The sequence below is a fragment of the Carcharodon carcharias genome, chromosome 1 (assembly GCF_017639515.1).
Source record: "Carcharodon carcharias isolate sCarCar2 chromosome 1, sCarCar2.pri, whole genome shotgun sequence".
NCBI classification, from domain to species: Eukaryota; Metazoa; Chordata; class Chondrichthyes; order Lamniformes; family Lamnidae; genus Carcharodon; species Carcharodon carcharias.
The window spans coordinates 148375867-148394909 of NC_054467.1; the positions used below are offsets into that span (position 1 = coordinate 148375867).

A 19043-nucleotide genomic window follows, 5' to 3' on the forward strand; every position below is an offset into this window, starting at 1 on the left:
GCATTAGTGAACCAGATTTTTTTTTAATGACAAACGATAATAGTTGCATGGTCACCATTACTGAGATTTTTTTTTTGTATTAATTGAATTTAAATTTCACCAGCTACCATGGTGGGATTTGAACCCATGTCCCCAGAGTATTACAAACAAATACTGAAAATTCTGGAAAAACTCAGCAGGTCTGACAGCAACTGTGAAGCAAGAAACAGAGTTGACATTTCAAGTCCATATGACCCTTCTTCAGAGCTAGGGTCAGAGAAGGGTCATACAGATTCAAAATGTCAACTCTGTTTCTCTCTCCACAGATGCTGTCAGACCTGCTGAGTTTTTCCAACATTTTCTGTTTTTTTTTCAGATTTCCTGCATCCGCAGTATTTTGCTTTTATCCCCAGAGTATGAGCCTGGGTCTCTGGTCTACTAGTTCAGTGGCATTACCATGATGCCACTGTCTTCCAATAGCTCCAAGATTGCTGGGACTAAAGGTAAATTGATCCTATAGGGATCGAATACCTATTGAAGGCAGCCCCATTCCTCCATAAAGGGGGGAAAACATTTTTAAGGCCAATTTTCATCTTCTCTTCCCAGGCCTTGAGGTCCTTCAATGCAATGGCTTAGTGCCACCACAGCTTCTACCAAATCAATAGGGCAAGCCCTCTACAGTTGCAGACCATACTCCCCAATTACATAAATGGTCCAGTCCCTACAACTTGACACATTTGACCAAATGCAAGTGCAAATCCTACACTTCTACCCACTTAATGTCTTTCAGTCTCTCTCCCTCTCTGACTGCCCCTAGATCTCTCCCTCTCTCTTTTTCGCTCTGCCTCTCTGTCTCTCCCTCTCCCTGTGTCAATGGAAATTGTGGCCTAATGTGTGTGGAGGTGACAAAGACATGTATAAAGGGCTTCAGCAGCTGAGGGTGTTAATATGGTGCAGGTGCAAGAAAGGATATGGGGTTTATCACCCAGCCATGGGACAAACAGCCTGTTTCAATTCTTAAAAGCATGGTCAAGAGTGATGGAATCTGTGGCAAACAAGTAGAGTTTATGGAAGGAGCAGAAAAAGACAGCTTTGGTCTTCCCAATATTACAAATTATGTTAAAAAGTAACTAATTCAGGGAGCTCATTTTATATACATTTTCTATACAATAGTCAATCTACAGTGACATTGAATATGGGGGATTAACAGCAAACAGTTTGTCTACAGGTGATGTAGGTTTGGAAGAAAGGATAATTAGACCAGGCCAGACAAATATAATAGTGCTCTTTCTGTGGTTATCATACTGAAATTATATTATTTATAGCTAAAAAAGAAAAAGTTGCATCTAACTTAGCGCTTTCCAAAACCACTGGATGTCTCTCGGCGCTTTACAGCCAATTGAGTAATGAGTGTAATCACTGTTGTAATGTAGAAAACACGGCAGACAACTTGTGCACAGCAAAATCCCACAAACAGCAATATAATAATAATCAGATCATCCGCTTTTGCGACGTTGATTCAAGGACGAATATTGACTCAGACATGGACTCCCTTGCTCTTGTTCAAAAGAGTGCAATGAGATCTTTCACATTTACCCAAACAGGGAGATGAGGCCTCGGATTAACATCTCATCCGAAAGATGGCACCTCCAATAGTGCAGCACTTCCTCAGTACTACACTGGATCTTTGTGCTCAATCCCTGGAGTGGGTCTTGAACCCAAGCCTTGTAACTCAGAGGCAAGTGTGCCACCAACTAATCCATGGCTGACAGTCAAACAGCAATAATTATGGAATTTGGAAAACAGAGTGCCAGAGCTGTTTAGAGCATAACAATTTCTTTGCAGCAGAGGCTAACATACGGGACTGAGTCACTACAGCACCCAGCAGCTTGAAATATGAGACAATTTACATGTTAATTGTGAACAAAATAATTTAGAATATAAACTATTGACAAAAAAAGGGACAAAAACATGCCAACTGGAAATAAGGTTTTATAGGTAGCAAACAAAGATTTTTTTAAATTATGTGTGTATACATACTTGACTTTCCACATGGGCACACCCTGTACCCTGAGCGAGGACAATTTCCACAAACCCCACGATGGCAGACCTGTTCACATGTATGGTTATCACAAGGTAGAGTTCTTCCACACACCTAAGCGGTAATAATTTTGATTTACAAATACAAATTTTACTTAATTTAAATCCTTAAAACTATTTTTTACTTTAACATCAAGTCTTTGACAAATGAACAGGAGGATAGAAAACAGAAACCAGTAAGCTTAATCTGTTAGTAGACTCAATTGTCATTTTGACCATTTTCAAAACCATTTTCTCCCCTCCAAAAAGCTATGCTTTGCGCAATTACTTTTTGTTTAGAATTTTGCTGGGACAGTTACTTCCTTACTCACTAGTTAATACTCTAAGTTCTTCAGAAAGTTGGAGAAACACAATGGATATAACACAACTCATGTTCAACCGGCAGAAATAATTACATACACGTAAACAACAGATACACATTTGAGATACAAAAATTATGCCTTTCACATATGATGCATTACTTCTTGGGTTCTTCCCCGCTAGTCATGATACAAACAAGGTTAAAATTATGTTTCTTTAGCATAAGAAATAGGAGGAGTAGGCCATTCGGTCCATCAAGTCTACTCCACCATTCAAAATGATCTCACGGTGGCCTTAACTCCATTTTCCTGCCTGTCATTAATAACCCTCGACTCCCATATAGATCAAAAATCTGTCCAACTCAACCTTTAATTTATTCTACACCCTGCCTCTTGGGGAAGAGAATTCCAAAGATTAACAATCCTCAGAGAGAAGAAATTCCTCATCTCCATCTTAGAGGGGTGGCCCCTTACTACCTCAGTCACTGAAGGTGGGCATATGTAATGTTTTTGCCTGTTAAATCTGTAAATAACATATCTCAAAAACTAAGGAACGAATTTTAGCAAAACTTGGTGGTGTCATAGATAGGCTATGTCCCAAGGAGGTTCCTGGTTAGTTTTTGGCAAAGGTATGGATCCAATCCAGACCCTGGAACTTTTTAAAGAATCTGTGGACATTAGTAAATAGGGCGAACTTAATGGAGTTAAGGTGACAATTTTTTTGAAGAATGTTGTGGGTTGTCTCAGTTGCTATAGTGGAATTTGTCACAGCTGTCAAAATGTGAGCAAAGTTTCAAGGCAGGTTTTTGGATGTGGATGAAAGCTCTCTAAAAAAGGTTTCTTTTTTCAGCTTTATAGCTAGTGTTAGAGTGTACAAGGTGTTCGTCATTTATTAGCAAAGGTAACTTAGGATAGCAGTAGCATAGCATGACAGCAGTAGTAGTTTCAGCCATGAAAAACTATCAGGAAGGAGCCTGTAAAGCAAAGGCTGCTGGAATACTTGACATATGTTAGTTTAAACAAAAAACTAGCCCAGGCTGCCACACAATTATCTGTAATTACTGGGTTCACATCTGCTAAGTGTCAGTCACTGGAATGCTGGGTGCACAGAATACGAGACAGTTGATCTAAAACAATCTATCACAATGGGTGCAAAGTATGAGCCTATGTGACCAAGAACACATCCTCAGTCATGAAAGGAAAGGAACTAAAGGCATAAAAGACAATGTAACACCTCAGAGGGCAGAGATTTAGATTGCATTGACTAAGATAGGCTCTCCCTGCATTCGTTTGAACAAACAATGGAAAGCCACATCCAAGTCTCCAAAGTGTTTGTCAATTTCACCATAGAGCATCAACCAGGCAGGGAAAAGCCTCAAGGATTGTAATAATGTTGAGTTAATACAGCATGGCAGAGGTACATGCTCCAGAGTGCCTCTTCACTTGTTTTTAAGATTGTGCCCCCTAGTTCTAGATTCCCCCACGGGGAAAAACATCCTCTCAGCATCTACCCTGTCAACGATAATCCCCAGGATGTTGATAGTGGGGAATTCAGCGATGGTAATGCCACTGAGTGTCAAGGAGTGATGGTTAGATTCTTTGTTGGAGATGGTCATTGCCTGGCACTTGGGTGCAAGTAACATTTGTACCACACATCAGCCAAAGCCCGAATGTTGTCCAGGTTTTGCTGCATATGGCCACAGATTATTTTAATATCACAGGAGTCATGAATGGTGAACATTGTGCAATCATCAGTGAACATCTCCACTTCTGAGCTCATGATAGAGGGAAGGTCATTGATGAAGTAGCTGATGATTGGACCTAGTACACTATCCTGATGAACTCCTGCAGTGGATGTCCTGAAACTGAGATGATTGATCTCTAACAACCCCAATCATCTTCCTGTGTGCTAGATATGACTCCAACCAGTGGAGGATTTCCTCCCTGATTCCCACTGACTTCGGTTTTGCTAGGACTCCTTGACGCCACACTTGGTCAAATGCTGCCTTGATGTCAAGGCCAGTCACTCTCACCTCACTTCTTGAATTCAGCTCTTTTGACTATGTTTTGACCAGAGCTGTAATAAGGTCAGGAGCTGAGTGACCCTTGCAGGACCCAAACTGAGAAACTGCTAGAAATAATCAGGGAGAACGCTGTTGCACCCAAAGGTGAAGTTACATCTTTTTCAAGCAGTTTTACTAGAAGCAAGACTAGATTAATAAAAATAATGAACAACCCAAATAACTACAAAAGTTTCAAGGCAAGTTTTTTTAAAAATATAAGGTGGCACCTGCAGGCATAATATGAAATTAAGTGCTGACATTTTGGTATTAGAAATTCACTGTGAAGCACACAATCCATGTACCAACAGCCTTTTTTTAACCTCCAGGGGAACCATGATTTCCAGTGTGCACTTCTTCCTCAGACAATTTGGTTGTACATTACAGGTATGACCCACACAGAGTATCTTCAGATATTTTAATGAAAACCAGCACTTCACAGGAAAAATATCACTAAGCTGCATACTACATGCTGGAGGTATTTAGAAGTTTGCAACTGCATAGCATCAAATCTGAACTGATTAATTGTAAAAATGTTTGGTGCAGTGCTGAGCTCTGGGGTTTTATCATCCTGACAGAAAACAGTCAGACGAATATGACTGTCAGAGGGAAACCACGTTTTTCAGTGAAATCGACAGCGAAAGCGAAGAACGGGGCTGGGATTACGGGAAGAAATGTATCGGTCAGTGGATCGGTACACCTGTTGCTATGACTAATCGAACACAGAACTGGCTGAGTTCTTCCTTCTAACGAATCAATCTTCCTGAAGTCAGTGACAGTTTCGGACCATGGAGAATACAGAGTTACTTTGGTTACAAATAGTGGCAATTAAGGAACAACATCTTGGTGCCCTTGAGAAGTGACATGTTTTTACGGAAAAGGTTATTCGCTGCCACGTGCCCTACACATTGCTAACTCAGATCAGTGCACTGATGTCGCTCACATACACGAGCCTAGATGAAGTTTGCACCCTGAATTAAGTTTCATCCCTGTAGTTTCCTGCTTACGAGAAGCTCAACTTATCGATGGGGAGAGGGCAAATCATTGGATGGTAAGTTCTGGTCTCCTTATTAGACATAAATGCATTAGAAGCAGTTCAGGGAAGGTTTACCAGACTAATACCAGGAATGGCGGGTTGTCTTATGAGGAAAGGCTGGACAGGTTAGGCTTGTATCCTCTGGAATTTAGAAGAGTAAGAGGCAACTTAATTGAAACCTTTAAGATCCTGAGGGGTCTTGACAGGGTGGATGTGGAGAGGATGTTTCCTCTTGTGGGAGAATCTAGAGTGAGGGGTCACTGTTTAAAAATAATGGGTCACTTATTTAAGACAGGAGATGAGGAGAATTTTTTTCTCTGAAGGTTGCCAGTCTTTGGAACTCTCCTTCAAAAGGTGGTGGAAGCAGGTTCTTTGAATATTTTTAAGGCAGAACTAGATAGACTCTTGATTGACAAGGGGGTGAAAGGTTATCGGGGGTAAGCAGGAATGTGGGGTTGAGGTTACATTCAGATCAGCCATAATCTTATTGAATGGCGGAGCAGGCTCGAGGGGCTGAGTGGCCCATTCCTGCTGCTAATTTGCATGTTCCTAATGGATCAATCTTTCTGAAGTCAGTGACAACTTTGGACTGTGGACAGTATAGGGTTATCATGGTTACAAATAGTGGCAGTCAAGTGACTTCATCACCTTGTACGTGGTGGAGGGGACTGGTGATCGGAATTGGGGTGAGGGCAGCTGATTGAAGTGCAGAAGGCAATAACGTTCAGTGCAGCGGTGAAGACAGGGAAAGGGAGTGGGGAACAGGGGTGGTGATCCAATTGGGGTGCGGGCAAGGGATCAGAGTGGCGAAGGGGCAAAAAATCGACAAAGCAACAGGAGAAAGCAAAAATGAAAAGCCTGAAGCTGCCAAACAGTGAACAGAACTCGGTCAAATCAGCATTGCCACTTCAGTAAGCGATTGAACTGATCTATTCCGTACATCATGAAGAGTGGATCTGTCACCGAGTGTAACAGGGACTAGGGCAGTTCTCTCAGGATGGGGAGACTGACACTTATCACGGTAGCTGTTTGCTTATTGACATCTGTGGGTGAGGATCACTTTCTCCTATCATTTCTTGTAGAGTTTAGAGAAACAAGACAGCAAACGATTGTCAGAGAAAATCAGGAGATGTTGTTATTAACACTTTAGAAAAGTCTATGTTGTATTAAGTTTCTCTTTGCTTCTTCCTTAATGTGATTTTCCTTCTTTAACTGAGTCTCAGTGAAGCTGTCAACTGGGGTGAAGAATGGGATCTGGAACTTCAGGGAGAAAATCATCATTCCATGGTTCCATACAGTTTTTGATATAAGTAATGATTAGAAAGAACGGGTCGAGTTCTTCCTCCCAAACAGATAACTCCTGTTGAAGTCAGTGCCATTTCCAGACAGTGGAGATTACACTGTTAAAATGGCCCAGGATGTTGCCTGGGCTGGAGCGTTTCGGCTATGAAGAGAGACTCGATAGACTGAGGTTATTTTCCTTAGAGCAGAGAAGGCTGAGGGGGGACCTGATTGTGGTGTACAAAATTATGAGGGGCATAGATAGAGTAGCTAGGAAGAAACTTTTCCTCTAGTGGAGGGGTCAATAACCAGGGGGCATAGATTTAATGGGCAGGAGGTTCAGAGGGGATTTGAGGAGAAATGTTTTCACCCAGAGTGTGGCGGTGGTGGTGCAGGGTGTTGGCAGGGTGGGGGGTGTAGTATCTGGAATTCTGTCTGAAAAGGTGGTAGAGGCAGGAACCCTCACAACATTTAAGAACTATTTAGACGAACAGTTGAAACACCATAGCATACAAGGCTATGGGCCAAATGTTGGAAAATGGGATTAGAGTAATAGGGGCTTGATGACCAGCATGTATACGATGGGCCTCTTTCCGTGCTGTAAAACTATGACTGTATTATTCCCCTGACGCTCTGAGAATTTGTATTTTTTTCCCTCCTACTAAGACAAAGATTTGGATCATGAACTAGTTAATAGAATTAACTCAGTAGGTTCTGATGGTCTTTTTAACACGACTGCCCTTCCTCAATTTCTAATTCTCCAATGGATTTCAACAACAAATTCTGGTTTGGTCTTCAGAAAGAGGGCTACAAATGAAGGAAGTCAATTGTTCTAGCTAGCTAATCTGTTGTAATTTACTTCAGGTTACCTCTTCACACTGCCATTGTGGTCTAGCACACAGCCGCTCAACTGTTTTCTTGCCACACAAACATCGCTGCCTGCTGATACGAGGGCACTCTGAGCAGCCACCTAAAAGCAGAAATTTGCTAAGTTAAGGACAATTCAAAATACATTTCTGAATTCAAACAGCAGCATATATAGTTTATACTGGCTCAAGCATGAAAAGGTAATCAGTTTTAGTGTGTGTCAGAGAATTTGGCTGGCCAATTTGCACATTCTCTTAGAAGTTCCCCTTTAAACACTAACTAGATTTTGAAAACCTACATGCTGCCAAAGGGCAAATAATTTGATAAACAATAAAACAGGAGAGTGTGAGAGGAGGACCCTGGGACAGGCAGTCAGCAGCACCTAGAGGAGAGTGCAAGAGGCAGACCTATTTCTACCCATCAAAGTATTGAAGCACCTCAGCGTGCAACATGATGTGTTGATAACTCCAATACCATTGCACTCTGATTGTCCGTAATGACCATATTGAAATGATTGTAATATTCACTGATTGTACTGAAGCACCTTGTGATCCATGTGTAAAAGTTGAAACTGATTGCAGTTTTTGTGATGGCGATTTAGAAATGTTTTGTAATGTTTTTCCAGATATTTTATAAAGTATTTTTTCAAAAAAAAAGTCAGAGCCGATTGACGCACACCGAAACAAACATCAACTGCAGCTGGAGGATCATCAACTTGGTGTTGCGAAGGATGGGTCTGGCCACGCTGCTGCGGAACACTCCAAGTAGTTGGACCGTGCCATACCACCTGTCCCTCGTGGAAAATTTATGTCAGCACATAACGTCTTTGAGGCCCTGTGGGAAAAAGAGGTGGTGGATCCTGTCAGATGGCTCCCTGAGCAGACTGTCAAAGTCATTTGGCAGAATGCCTCATCACTAGAACTTGCCAACAAGCACCAAGATGTAGCTTGGCTGGTGGTGAGAAAGGCCCTCCCGGTCAGATCCTTCCAACACGCCAGGAGTCTCATCCCCTCTGCAAGTTGCCCTCGAGGTGGCTGTGGTGGGGAAGAGACCGTTGTTTACTTCCTTGTGGATTGTGCCTTTGCAAAGAAGGTTTGGAGAGAGATGCAGTGGTTTCTGTCAAGGTTCATCCTGCCCAGTTCTGTGACACAGGACTCTGTGCTCTATGGGCTGTTCCCAGAGACACACACAAAGACAAACATTGACTGCAGCTGGAGGATCATCAACTCGGTGAAAGACGCTCTTTGGTCTGCCCGAAACCTGTTGGTCTTCCAGTGCAAAGAGTTGTCCCTGACCGAGTGTTGCACACTGGCACATTCCAAGGTCCAGGACTACATGCTGAGGGACGCACTAAAGCTTGGGGCAGCCTCCGCAAAGGCCCAATGGGGAAAGGTCGCTGTCTAAGGCCTTTCTGCCATCGCGCACCAAGGGGCTGGGAATTGTATAGACGCCTCGGGCTGTACGGCTCACAATGAATGTATGCATTGAATACTAATTGTATTATTATTGTATTGAAGCACCTCAGAGTGCAACATGATGTTTGTTGATAACTCCAATACCATTGCACTGTCTGACTCTGTAATGACCATATTGAAATGATTGTAATATTCATTGATTGTACTGAAGCACCTAATGATCCATGTGTAAAAGTTGAATCTGATTGCACTATTTGTGATGGCCATTTAGAAATGTTTTGTAATGTTCTTTCAGATATTTTATGAATAAAGTATATTTTTCCAAAAAAAAACCTGCTCTTATCAGTTTGGAGGGACCGAGGGGCTGGGAATTGTATAAACCCCTCGGGATGTACGACTCACAAAGATTGTATGTAGTGAACACTAAGTGTATTGAAACACCGCAGAGTGCAACATGATATATGTCGATAACTCCAATATCATTGCACTGTCTGACTGTCTGCAATGACCATATTGAAAATACTGTAAATGATTGTATTGAAGCACCTCATGATCCATGTGTAAAAGTTGAATATGATTGCACTTTGTGATGGCCATTTAGAAATGTTTTGTAATGTTCCTTCAGGTGTTTTATGAATAAAGTATATTTTTCCAATAAAAAAGTCAGAGCTAAAGTGAAACGTCAAAGGGAAACAGGTGGGTATCTCTTCCAGGGTCTCTGTGTGCGTTCCTGGAAACAGCCCATAGAGCACAGAGTCATGTGTCACAGAACTACTCAGGATGAACCTTGACAAAAACCACTGCATTTCTCTCCAAAGCTTCTTTGCAAAGGCACATCCCACAAAGAGGTGACCAACAGTCTCTTCCTCACCACAGCCACCTCAAGGGCAACGTGCAGAGGGGGTGAGACTCCTGGCATATAGGAGGGATCTGAGAGTTACAACTTGGTGCTTGTTGGAAACTTCTGGCGATGAGGCATTCTGCCAAATGACTTTAACAGTCTGCTCGGGGAACCATCCAACAGGGTCCACTGTTTCCTTTCCCCGCAGGGCCTCTAGGACGTTACGTGCTGACCACTGCCTGATGGACTTGTGGTCAAAGGTGTTTCTCTGCATAAATTTTTACACGGACAGGTCCAACTACTTGGAGCTTTCCGTGGCAGCATGGCCAGGCCTGTCCTTCGCAACACCAGGGACAGGTAGAGACACTTGGTGTTTGAGTACTGAGGGTCTATGCACAGCTTGATGCAGCCGTACACAAAGGTGGCCATCAGGATGAGGGCAATGTTGGACACATTTTTCCCACCTTTATCTAGAAACTTGTACATCGTGTCCCTGCGAACATGATGCATTTTCGACCTCCAGATAAAGCGAAAGATGGCTCTGGTGATCGCCACCACGCAGGAGTGAGGAATGGGCCAGACCTGTGCCACGTACAGCAACACCGAGAGAGCCTCACACCTGATGACTAGATTCTTACCCACAATACAGAGGGAGCATCACTCCCACACGCCCAGTTTTCTTTTCACCATAGCCACTCGCTCCTTCCAGTTTCTAACACATGTCTTGGCCCCTTGAATCATATCCCCAGCACCTTCAGGCTATCTGACCTGACGGTGAAGGGGACAAAGGATTGGTCAGCCCAGTTCCCAAAGAACATGGCCTCACTCTTGCCATGATTTACCTTGGCTCCTGAGGCCAAGTCAAACTGGTTACAGATGTTGATCAGTCTGCACACCAACAGTGGATCCGAGCAGAAGACGGCGACATCGTCCATGTACAGTGGGGCTTTAACCCGAATGCCTCCACTGCCCGGGATCATCATTCCTCTTATGCCTGGATCCTTCCTGATGGACTCAGCAAAGGGTTCTATGCAACACACAAACAGGACAGGGGAGAAAGGGCAGCCCTGCCTGACTCCAGATTTAATTGGAAAGCTTTGATTCCCACCCATTGATTGAAACTGCGCTACAGATGTTAGTGTAGAGCAGTTGGATCCAGTTGCAGATTCCCTCCCCAAACCCCATTTTGGTAAGCACCTCTACCATGTAGGTGTACAATACTCTGTCAAAGGCCTTCTCCTGCTTCAGGCTGATGAGGCAGGTGTCCACACCTCTGTCCTGTACATAGTCAATCGCATCCCTGAGTAGCACAAGGTTGTCAGATATCTTGCTGCCGGGTGCAGCGCAGGTCTGGTCAGGGTGGATCACCAATTCCAGAGCAGGCCTGGCCCGAATGGCAATGACCTTGGACAGAATCTTATAATCCACATGGATTGCCAATTTCTAATTTCCTCCCTTTCCCCCATCCGCTTGTAGGTGAGGGTGATGATGCCTTTCCACATGGATTCTGACATGCTGCTAGCCAGGGCATACTCTCATACACTTCCAGCAGGTCTGGGCCAATCCAGTCCCAAAGAGCCGAATACAACTCAGCCGGTAAGCCATCGCTTCCAGGAGTTTTACTCTTCTCGAAGGACTCAAGGGCCTTAGTCAGTGTGTCAGGAGTTAGCGGTTTGTCCAGACTCTCCCAAGTACTGTCATCTAAGACCTCCGTAATAGACAGGAGGCCGTGCTGTCTGTGGGCCTCACATCATACAATCAGGCATAAAAGGATTTGCTGATACTCAAAATGTCAAACTGCAATGACTTCACTGAGCCGTCTTCTTCCTTCAGGCTGCTGATCACAGAGCTCACTCCATATACCTTTTGGAAGAAGAAGCATGAGCAGGTCTCATCCTGCTCCAAAACAGACTTTGGACCAGAAGATGATCTTAGAGGCCTCCAAAGCAAAGAGCGAGGCTTGCTAGCTCTTCACCTCTTGGGAGTTCCTCTTTGACATCGAACCCCATCGACTGCAGCCAGAACAGGTTCTGCATGTTTTTCTGGAGTCAGGACATTTCCCTCTGTTCCTTTCTAACTTTCTGGACACCTTTTGAGGATGAAAAGCTTCTTGATGTTCTCCTTGATCGCTTCCCACCAGTGTGTCAGGGACTCAGAGGGGTTTCACAGTTCTCCAACCTTTGTAATCCCTCTCGAGTTCCTCAACGTTCCCTGGGGTCAACAGTTGTACGTTCAGCTTAAATGCCGCCCCCCCCCCCCGCCAACCTGCTGGACTTCCTGTAAGTGACAATCAGCCAATAGGAGGCAGTGGTCATAGAACACCGGCTTGACGTCAGTGGATCTGACTGTGAACATGCAGGACACAAACAGGAAGTCTATCCTGGAATGGCTGGATCCGTCTGGCCGTGCCAGGTGTATCTATGCTGTGGTCCATCTGCAGGGTTGCTGAAGACGTGCAGCTTGGCATCCTTTACTGCTTCCATCAGGAGTCTGGATGTGGCACCTAGTCTGCTGTCGGCCCAGCCGGATCATCCAGCCGTATCGGTGATGCAGTTGAAGTCACTGCCCAGAATGACCGTCCGGGAAGTCACCAGCAGTAGTGGGAGCTGCTGAAAGACTGCCAGCTGCTCGCTGTTTTGAGCCAGGGCATACATGTTAATTAACTGTAGCGGAGCATTCTCGTATAGTACGTCTGCTACGAGCAGGCGCTCATCCACCATCTCCTTAGCCTTGGAGATGGTGAAGTTGCCTCCCCGCAGCAGAATACCCAGGCTAGAGGAACATGAGTTGTCCCGACCAGATCAACGGCCCATGGGGCCACTATCGTGACCATTACCTGCAGGAGCTGAAGTGCAGTTTCACACACTCCTGCAGAAACAGGTCAGCTTTGACCTTGGCAAGGTAGTCCAAGATTGCAACACATTGCATAGTAGATTTAATACTACGCACGTTAATGGATACAATCTTCATCCCCTTTTTAAAGCATTTTGTCACTTACCAAACCTGTTTCTTTGAGAGTTCCAGGCCTTTGGTCTGCTCCTGCATACCCATAGTGTTTGCAAATTGTCTCAGCTTTGGATGGACTGAGTAAACCATCCTGAACTGCCCCATTGGAGATGTTCCGTCCAAGTGGCATTGGGGGGGTTCATGCAAGGAGCGAGGTTAGAATTGTTCTCTGTTGCAGAAGTCTCTCCAATCCATTCCTCCTCCGGGACGTTGCTGTCCCCAGCTTCCAGGAGCTGGGATGCACTGAGCCCTTCACTGCTCCCAGCTTCCAGGGCTGGAGTGCACTGGTCTCTTCAAGTTGAGGGTGAAGTTGGAGTGCGATGGTCTCTTCATTGTCTCCAATGTTCCGGGGCTCGGGTATCTCCTCCTCCAGCTCCCTAGAGCTTTGCCGCTCCTTCTGTTAGTGCCACCCTTGCCCTTCTTTGTCTGAAGAGCAGCAGCCCTTGTCATTGGTGTCAGATGGGACACGCCTCTTGCCACTCGTCTGGGCAGTGGCTTGGTCGCTTCTTAGCTCCTTCTTTTTGGTCCTCTTCACTAGCTGCCGCTCCGCAGGTTGATTGTCTGCTGGTTCCTCCTCCATTGATTCGCTCTGCTGAGGAGTGGGAAGTTCAGGGAGCAGTGCAGTTGCTTGGCCGTCTGCTGCCTCAATGTTTCTCTTCATCTTGTCTCTCATGGTCTCCTTTGTCCCATTGTGCTCACTGGAGGCCTTAGTGGGTGGAGGTTTGCAAGTGTCTTTGGCGGTAGAGACGCTGGCCATTTCATCTGCTTACCCCTCCTTGGTTTTGGTTGCCTGTGCATAAGACAGCATTTGGGGCAGGTCTTGTAGAGATGGCCTGCCTCACCACATAGGTTGCAGCACTTAGTCTGTTTGCAGTCCTTTGTCTGGCACCTTTCCTGCAAGCAATTCTTGCAGAGGACAGCACTGCAGTTGGCTGCCACATGACTAGATTTGCCGCGTGAGCGACAACGTTTGGGCTGCCCAGCATAGATAAAGTAGCCATGGCTTCCCCCAACAGCAAAGCTAGAAGGAGGGTGGAGGATTGCTCCCTCACCATCCATCTTGAATATGACCTTGACCTGGCTTTTGCTGGTCCAAATTCCGAAGGCATCTTTGACCTCAGAGCAGTTCCCAACCTTGTTGACGTACCTGGTGAGGAAGGTGAGCACGTCGGCAACAGGGACATGAGGGTTGTAGAGATGCACAGTCACCACATGGTCCCATTGAGATGGCAGAGCAATGAGTGGCTCCACCATGAGAATTCTCATCTGTGGCTAATCTCTCTTCTCCTTGAAGACTTTCAGGAACTTGACGCAGGCAGCAACATTCTTGAAGGTCACATCGAAGTATCCAGCACTGGGAGGGTCTTGCAGACAGTAGATCCCCACAGCTTCAAATCCACAGGACTTCAAAAGGATTCGCTTAATGAAGAAGGCACGGTCAATGAGTGTACCTCCTTCGCTGTCTTTCACAACCACCCTAATGGTGTTAGGTAATGGTTTGGGGCTCAACTGATTGCAGCCATCACCTCTTTAAGTTCCCAATGTTAGGCACTGAAGTCCCTTCATAGGAGAACAAACAACCACAGAGGAGCCTCCAATACCAAAGGGCAAAAGGCCAAAGCCTTTGCTGAAACCCCCCAGTAAAGGAAATGATACCCATAAAAAAAACACTTGCACACTTGCAGAAGCAACCATGATCATGGTCTCTTCCCTGCCAGGTATTCAACTGCAGCTGGAGGATCATCAACTCGGTGAAAAGCGCTCTTTGGTCTGCCCGAAACTTGTTGGTCTTTCAGTGCAAAGAATTGTCCCCGACTGAATGTTGTAGACTGGCACATTCCAAGGTCCAGGACAACGTGCTGAGGGGCAGCCGCCGCAAAGGTGCAATGGGGAAAGGTCGCTGTCTAAGACCTTTCTGCCATAGTGCACTGAGGGGCTAGGAATTATTTAGACCTCTTGGGTTGTATGACTCAAGGAATGTATGCAGTGGGCACTAAATGTATCATAATTGAGTTGAAGCACCTCAGAGTGCAACATGATCTATGTCGATAACTCAAATCCCATTGCACTGTCTGACTGTCTGTAATGGCCATATTGAAATGTCTGTAATATTCATTGATTGTATTGAAGCACCTCATGATCTATGTGGAAAAGTTGAATATGATTGCACTTAATGCATTTTGAAATGTTCCTTCAGATATTTTAAGAAGAAAGCATATTTTTCCAAAAAAATCTCTTCCTTGTCTCTTTAGATTGGCCAAATGGTTTAATGCAGGAGACATTATTACAGTTGAAGAGTACAGTTAAGAAACTCACTTTTAAAATATTGAACATCCAAATTAGTTAATTAAATAGAATAGAGATGGCTGGGCAGGTTACGTCTTGCAGTTGTATATGTGGAAGCTGGTGCACGCCGGTGTGATCTATATCTGCAGCAAGTGCTGGCAGTTCAAGGAACTTCAGCTCAGAGTTGCTGAGCTGGAGTCCGAGCTGCGGATACTACGACACATCAGGGAGAGAGAGACAGAGTTACCTGGACACTGTTTCAGGAGACAGTCACAACCCTTGGTTGAATTACATCAAATTTTGACCATGGTCAGGGACAGGAGGGTGTGGCTACGGGTGGGACAGGTATGGCAATCCAGAATTTAGTCTTGGGGGAGCCTGAGCCAGTGCTCTTGTCCAATAGGTACGAAATTCTTGCTCCCCATGTAGAAGAGGGCACAGACTGCAGGGAAGAGCCCAGCACATCAGTGCAAAAGGCTGAAGCATTTGCTACAATCTTCAGTCAGAAGTGCCCAGTGGATGATCCATCTATTTCCAGCATCACAGATGCAAGTCTTCAGCCAATTTGATTCACTCCACGTGATAAAGAAACAGCCGAAGACGCTGGATACTGCAAAGACTATGGACCCTGACAATATTACTGAAAGCTTGTGCTCCAGAACTTGCTACGCCCCTAGCCAAGCAGCTCCAATACAGGTACAACACTGGCATTTACCCAGCTTTGTAGAAAGTTACCCAGATATGTCCTGTACACAAAAAGCAGGACAAATCCAAACCGGCCAATTACCACCCCATCAGTCTACTCTCAATCATCAGTAAAGGAAGGGGTCATCAACAGTATTATCAAGCAGCACTTGCTTAGCAATAACCTGCCCACTGACATCCAGTTTGAGTTCCACAAGGGCCACTCAGCTCCTGACCTCGTTACAGCCTTGGCTCAAACATGGACAAATGAGCTGAACTCCCGAGGTGAGGTGAGAGTGACTGTCATTGATACCAAGGCAGCACTTGACCAAGTGTGGCATCAAGGAGCCCGACCAAAACTGGAGTCAATGGGAATCGGTTGGGGGGGGGGGGGTTACTCTCCACTGGCTGGAGTCATAACTAGAACAAAGGAGATGGCTGTGGTTGTTGGAGGTCATTCATCTCAGCTCCAGACGTCACTGCAGGAGCTCCTCAGAGTAGTGCTCTCGGCCCAACCATCTTCAGCCGTTTCATCAATGACCTTCCTTCCATCATAAGATCAAAGTGGGGATGTTTGCTGATGATTACACAATCTTCAGCACCATTCACGACTCCTCGGATACTGCATTGTCCAAATGCAGCAAGACCTGGACAATATCCAGGCTAGGGCTGATAAGTGGCAACTAACATTCGCACCACACAAGTGTCAGGCAATGACCATCTCCAACAAGAGAGAATCTAACCATCGCCCCTTAACGCTCAATGGCATTACCATCACTGAATCCCCCACAATCAACATCCTGGAGGTCACCACTGACCAGAAATTGAACTGGACTAGCCATATAAATACTGTGGCTACAACAGCAGGTCAGAGGCTAGGAGCCACGTGACGAGTAACTCATCTCCTCCTTCCCCAAAGCCTGTCCACCATCTACAAGGCACAAGTCAGGAGTGTAATGGAATACTCCCAACTTGCCTGGATGAGTGCAGCTCCAACAACATTCAAGAAGCTTGACATCATCCAGGACAAAGCAGCTCACTTGACTGGCACATCATCCACAAACATTCACTCCCTCCACCATTAACACACAGTAGCAGCAGTGTGTACCATCTACAAGATGCACTGCAGGAATTCGCCAAGGCTCCTTCGAGAGCACCTTCCAGACCCACAACCACTACCATCTAGAAGGACAACAACAGCAGATAGATGAGAACATCACCAATTGGAAGTTTCCCTCCAAGCCACTCACCATCCTGACTTGGAAAAATATCACAGTTCCTTCAATGTCGCTGGGTCAAAATCCTGGAACTCCCTTCCTAACAGCACTGTGGGTATACCTACACCACATGGACTGCAGCGGTTCAAGAAGGCAGCTCACCACCACCTTCTCAAAGGCAATTAGTGATGGGCAATAAAAGCAAAGCCCACATCCCGTGAATGAAATTAAAAAAAAGGATGAGTGAACTGACCACAACACTATGGTACAGAGTACCATTCAAGCTGGGGGAGAAAAATGAAATGTAGGAGTAATGGGGCCTAGCATAGTTCTCTGCAGCAAAGACAGAGTCCCGAAGACTGTGTTGCCTACCTGGTGCCAAGGTTAAGGACATCTCTTCTGGGCTGGAAAGGAACTTGGAATGGGAGGGGTAGGATCCAGTTGTTGTGGTCCATGTAGATGCCAATGACATAGGTAGGACAAGAGATCCTGATGAGGGACTACGAGCAGCTCCGGGCTAAATTGAAAAGCAGAACCACTAAAAGGTACTAATTTCTGAATTACTACCTGAGCCACGTGCAAATTGGCGCAGGGTAATTAAGATTAGAGAGGTAAATGCGCAGCTCAAAGATTGGTGTGGGAGAAACAGGTTCCGATTCATGGGGCACTGGCACCAGTAATGGGGAAGGAGAGCAGTTTCATGCGAACAGGCTTCATTTGAACTATGCTGGGACCAGTGCCCTGGCAAATCAGATAACTAGGGTTGTTGTAGATAAGACTTTAAACTAATTAATTTGGTGGGCACGGTGGGTGCAGGCGGTGGGGAGAGGGTTCAATTGAAGGGAAGTTGAAAAATCAAAAAGAAACAAGAGGTAATGCAGGGTAGTGAAGAGGTGAACATTAATCAATGCGTGACAGGAAGGGGCAGAAAATATAAGCAGAAGAATGCAGCAGAGATCAGAACCAGACTGAGCAATAATGGTAAAAAGTAAAAGCTTAAGGCTCTTTATCTGAATGCACAAAACATTTGTAACAAGATAGAAGAGTTGATGGCATAAATAGAAACAAACGAATATGACTTGATAGCTATTACAGAAAGACATGGTTGCACAGTGACCAAGGCTGAGAACTGAATATTCAAGGGTATTCGACGTTCTGGAAAAATAGGCAAAAAGGTAAAGGAGGCAGGGTAGCTTTGTTAATAAAGGAAGGTATCTGTGCAGTGGTGAGTGGTGATGTAGGTGCAATAGATCGTTATGTGGGATTGGTTTGGATGGAAGTCAGGGATAGCATGGGGAAGAAGTCACAGGTGGGAGTCATCTATCAGCCCCAGAAGAGTTGCCTCGTTGTAGAACAAAGAATAAATCAGGAAATTATAGAGGCGTTGCATTATTAGTTAAGGAGTCAGTTACTGCAGTAAGGAGAGATATATCTTGGAGGGGGCATCGAATGAAGCTTTGTGGGTAGAGCTTAGGAATAAAAAAGGTGCGACCACATTATTAGCTGTTTATTACAGGCCCCCAGATAGTGAGCGGGAAATTGAGGAGCAAATATGTGCACAATTCATGGAGATGTGTACAAACAATAACAATAAGGAAAATATATTAGGTGATTTCAACTTTCCCAACATTAATTGGGATAAACCTAATGTTAAGGGCTTGGATGGAGTGGATTTCTTGAAATGTGTACAGGAGAAACTTTTAGGTCAATATGTAGAGGATCCAACAAGGGACGGTGCATTGCTGGACCTAATTCTGGGGGATGAAGCCAAACAGGTAGCTGAGGTGGTGGTAGGGGAGCATTTTAGTGATAGCGACCACAACATGGTACAGTTTAAGTTTGTTATGGACAAAGAAAAATCGACAAGTTGCAAAAAAATGTTTTGAAATGGGGGAGAGTGGATTTTAGTAAAATAAGGCAGGATCTGGCCAAGGTACACTGGGAACAGTTACTTGTGGGGAAATCTACAGAG

General features: G+C 45.0%; 1 protein-coding gene across 1 annotated transcript in view; it reads right to left on the reverse strand.

Annotated features, from left to right (window-relative positions):
* Nucleotides 1-19043, reverse strand: part of nfxl1 (nuclear transcription factor, X-box binding-like 1) — a 192286-nt gene that overhangs the window by 152180 nt on the left and 21063 nt on the right. Inside the window, exons 7-8 of the mRNA XM_041196468.1 lie at nucleotides 7625-7725; nucleotides 2020-2134 (exon numbers count right to left, since the gene is read on the reverse strand). Coding sequence (XP_041052402.1) covers nucleotides 2020-2134; nucleotides 7625-7725 — 216 coding nt within the window. The remainder of the gene's footprint in view (nucleotides 1-2019; nucleotides 2135-7624; nucleotides 7726-19043) is intronic.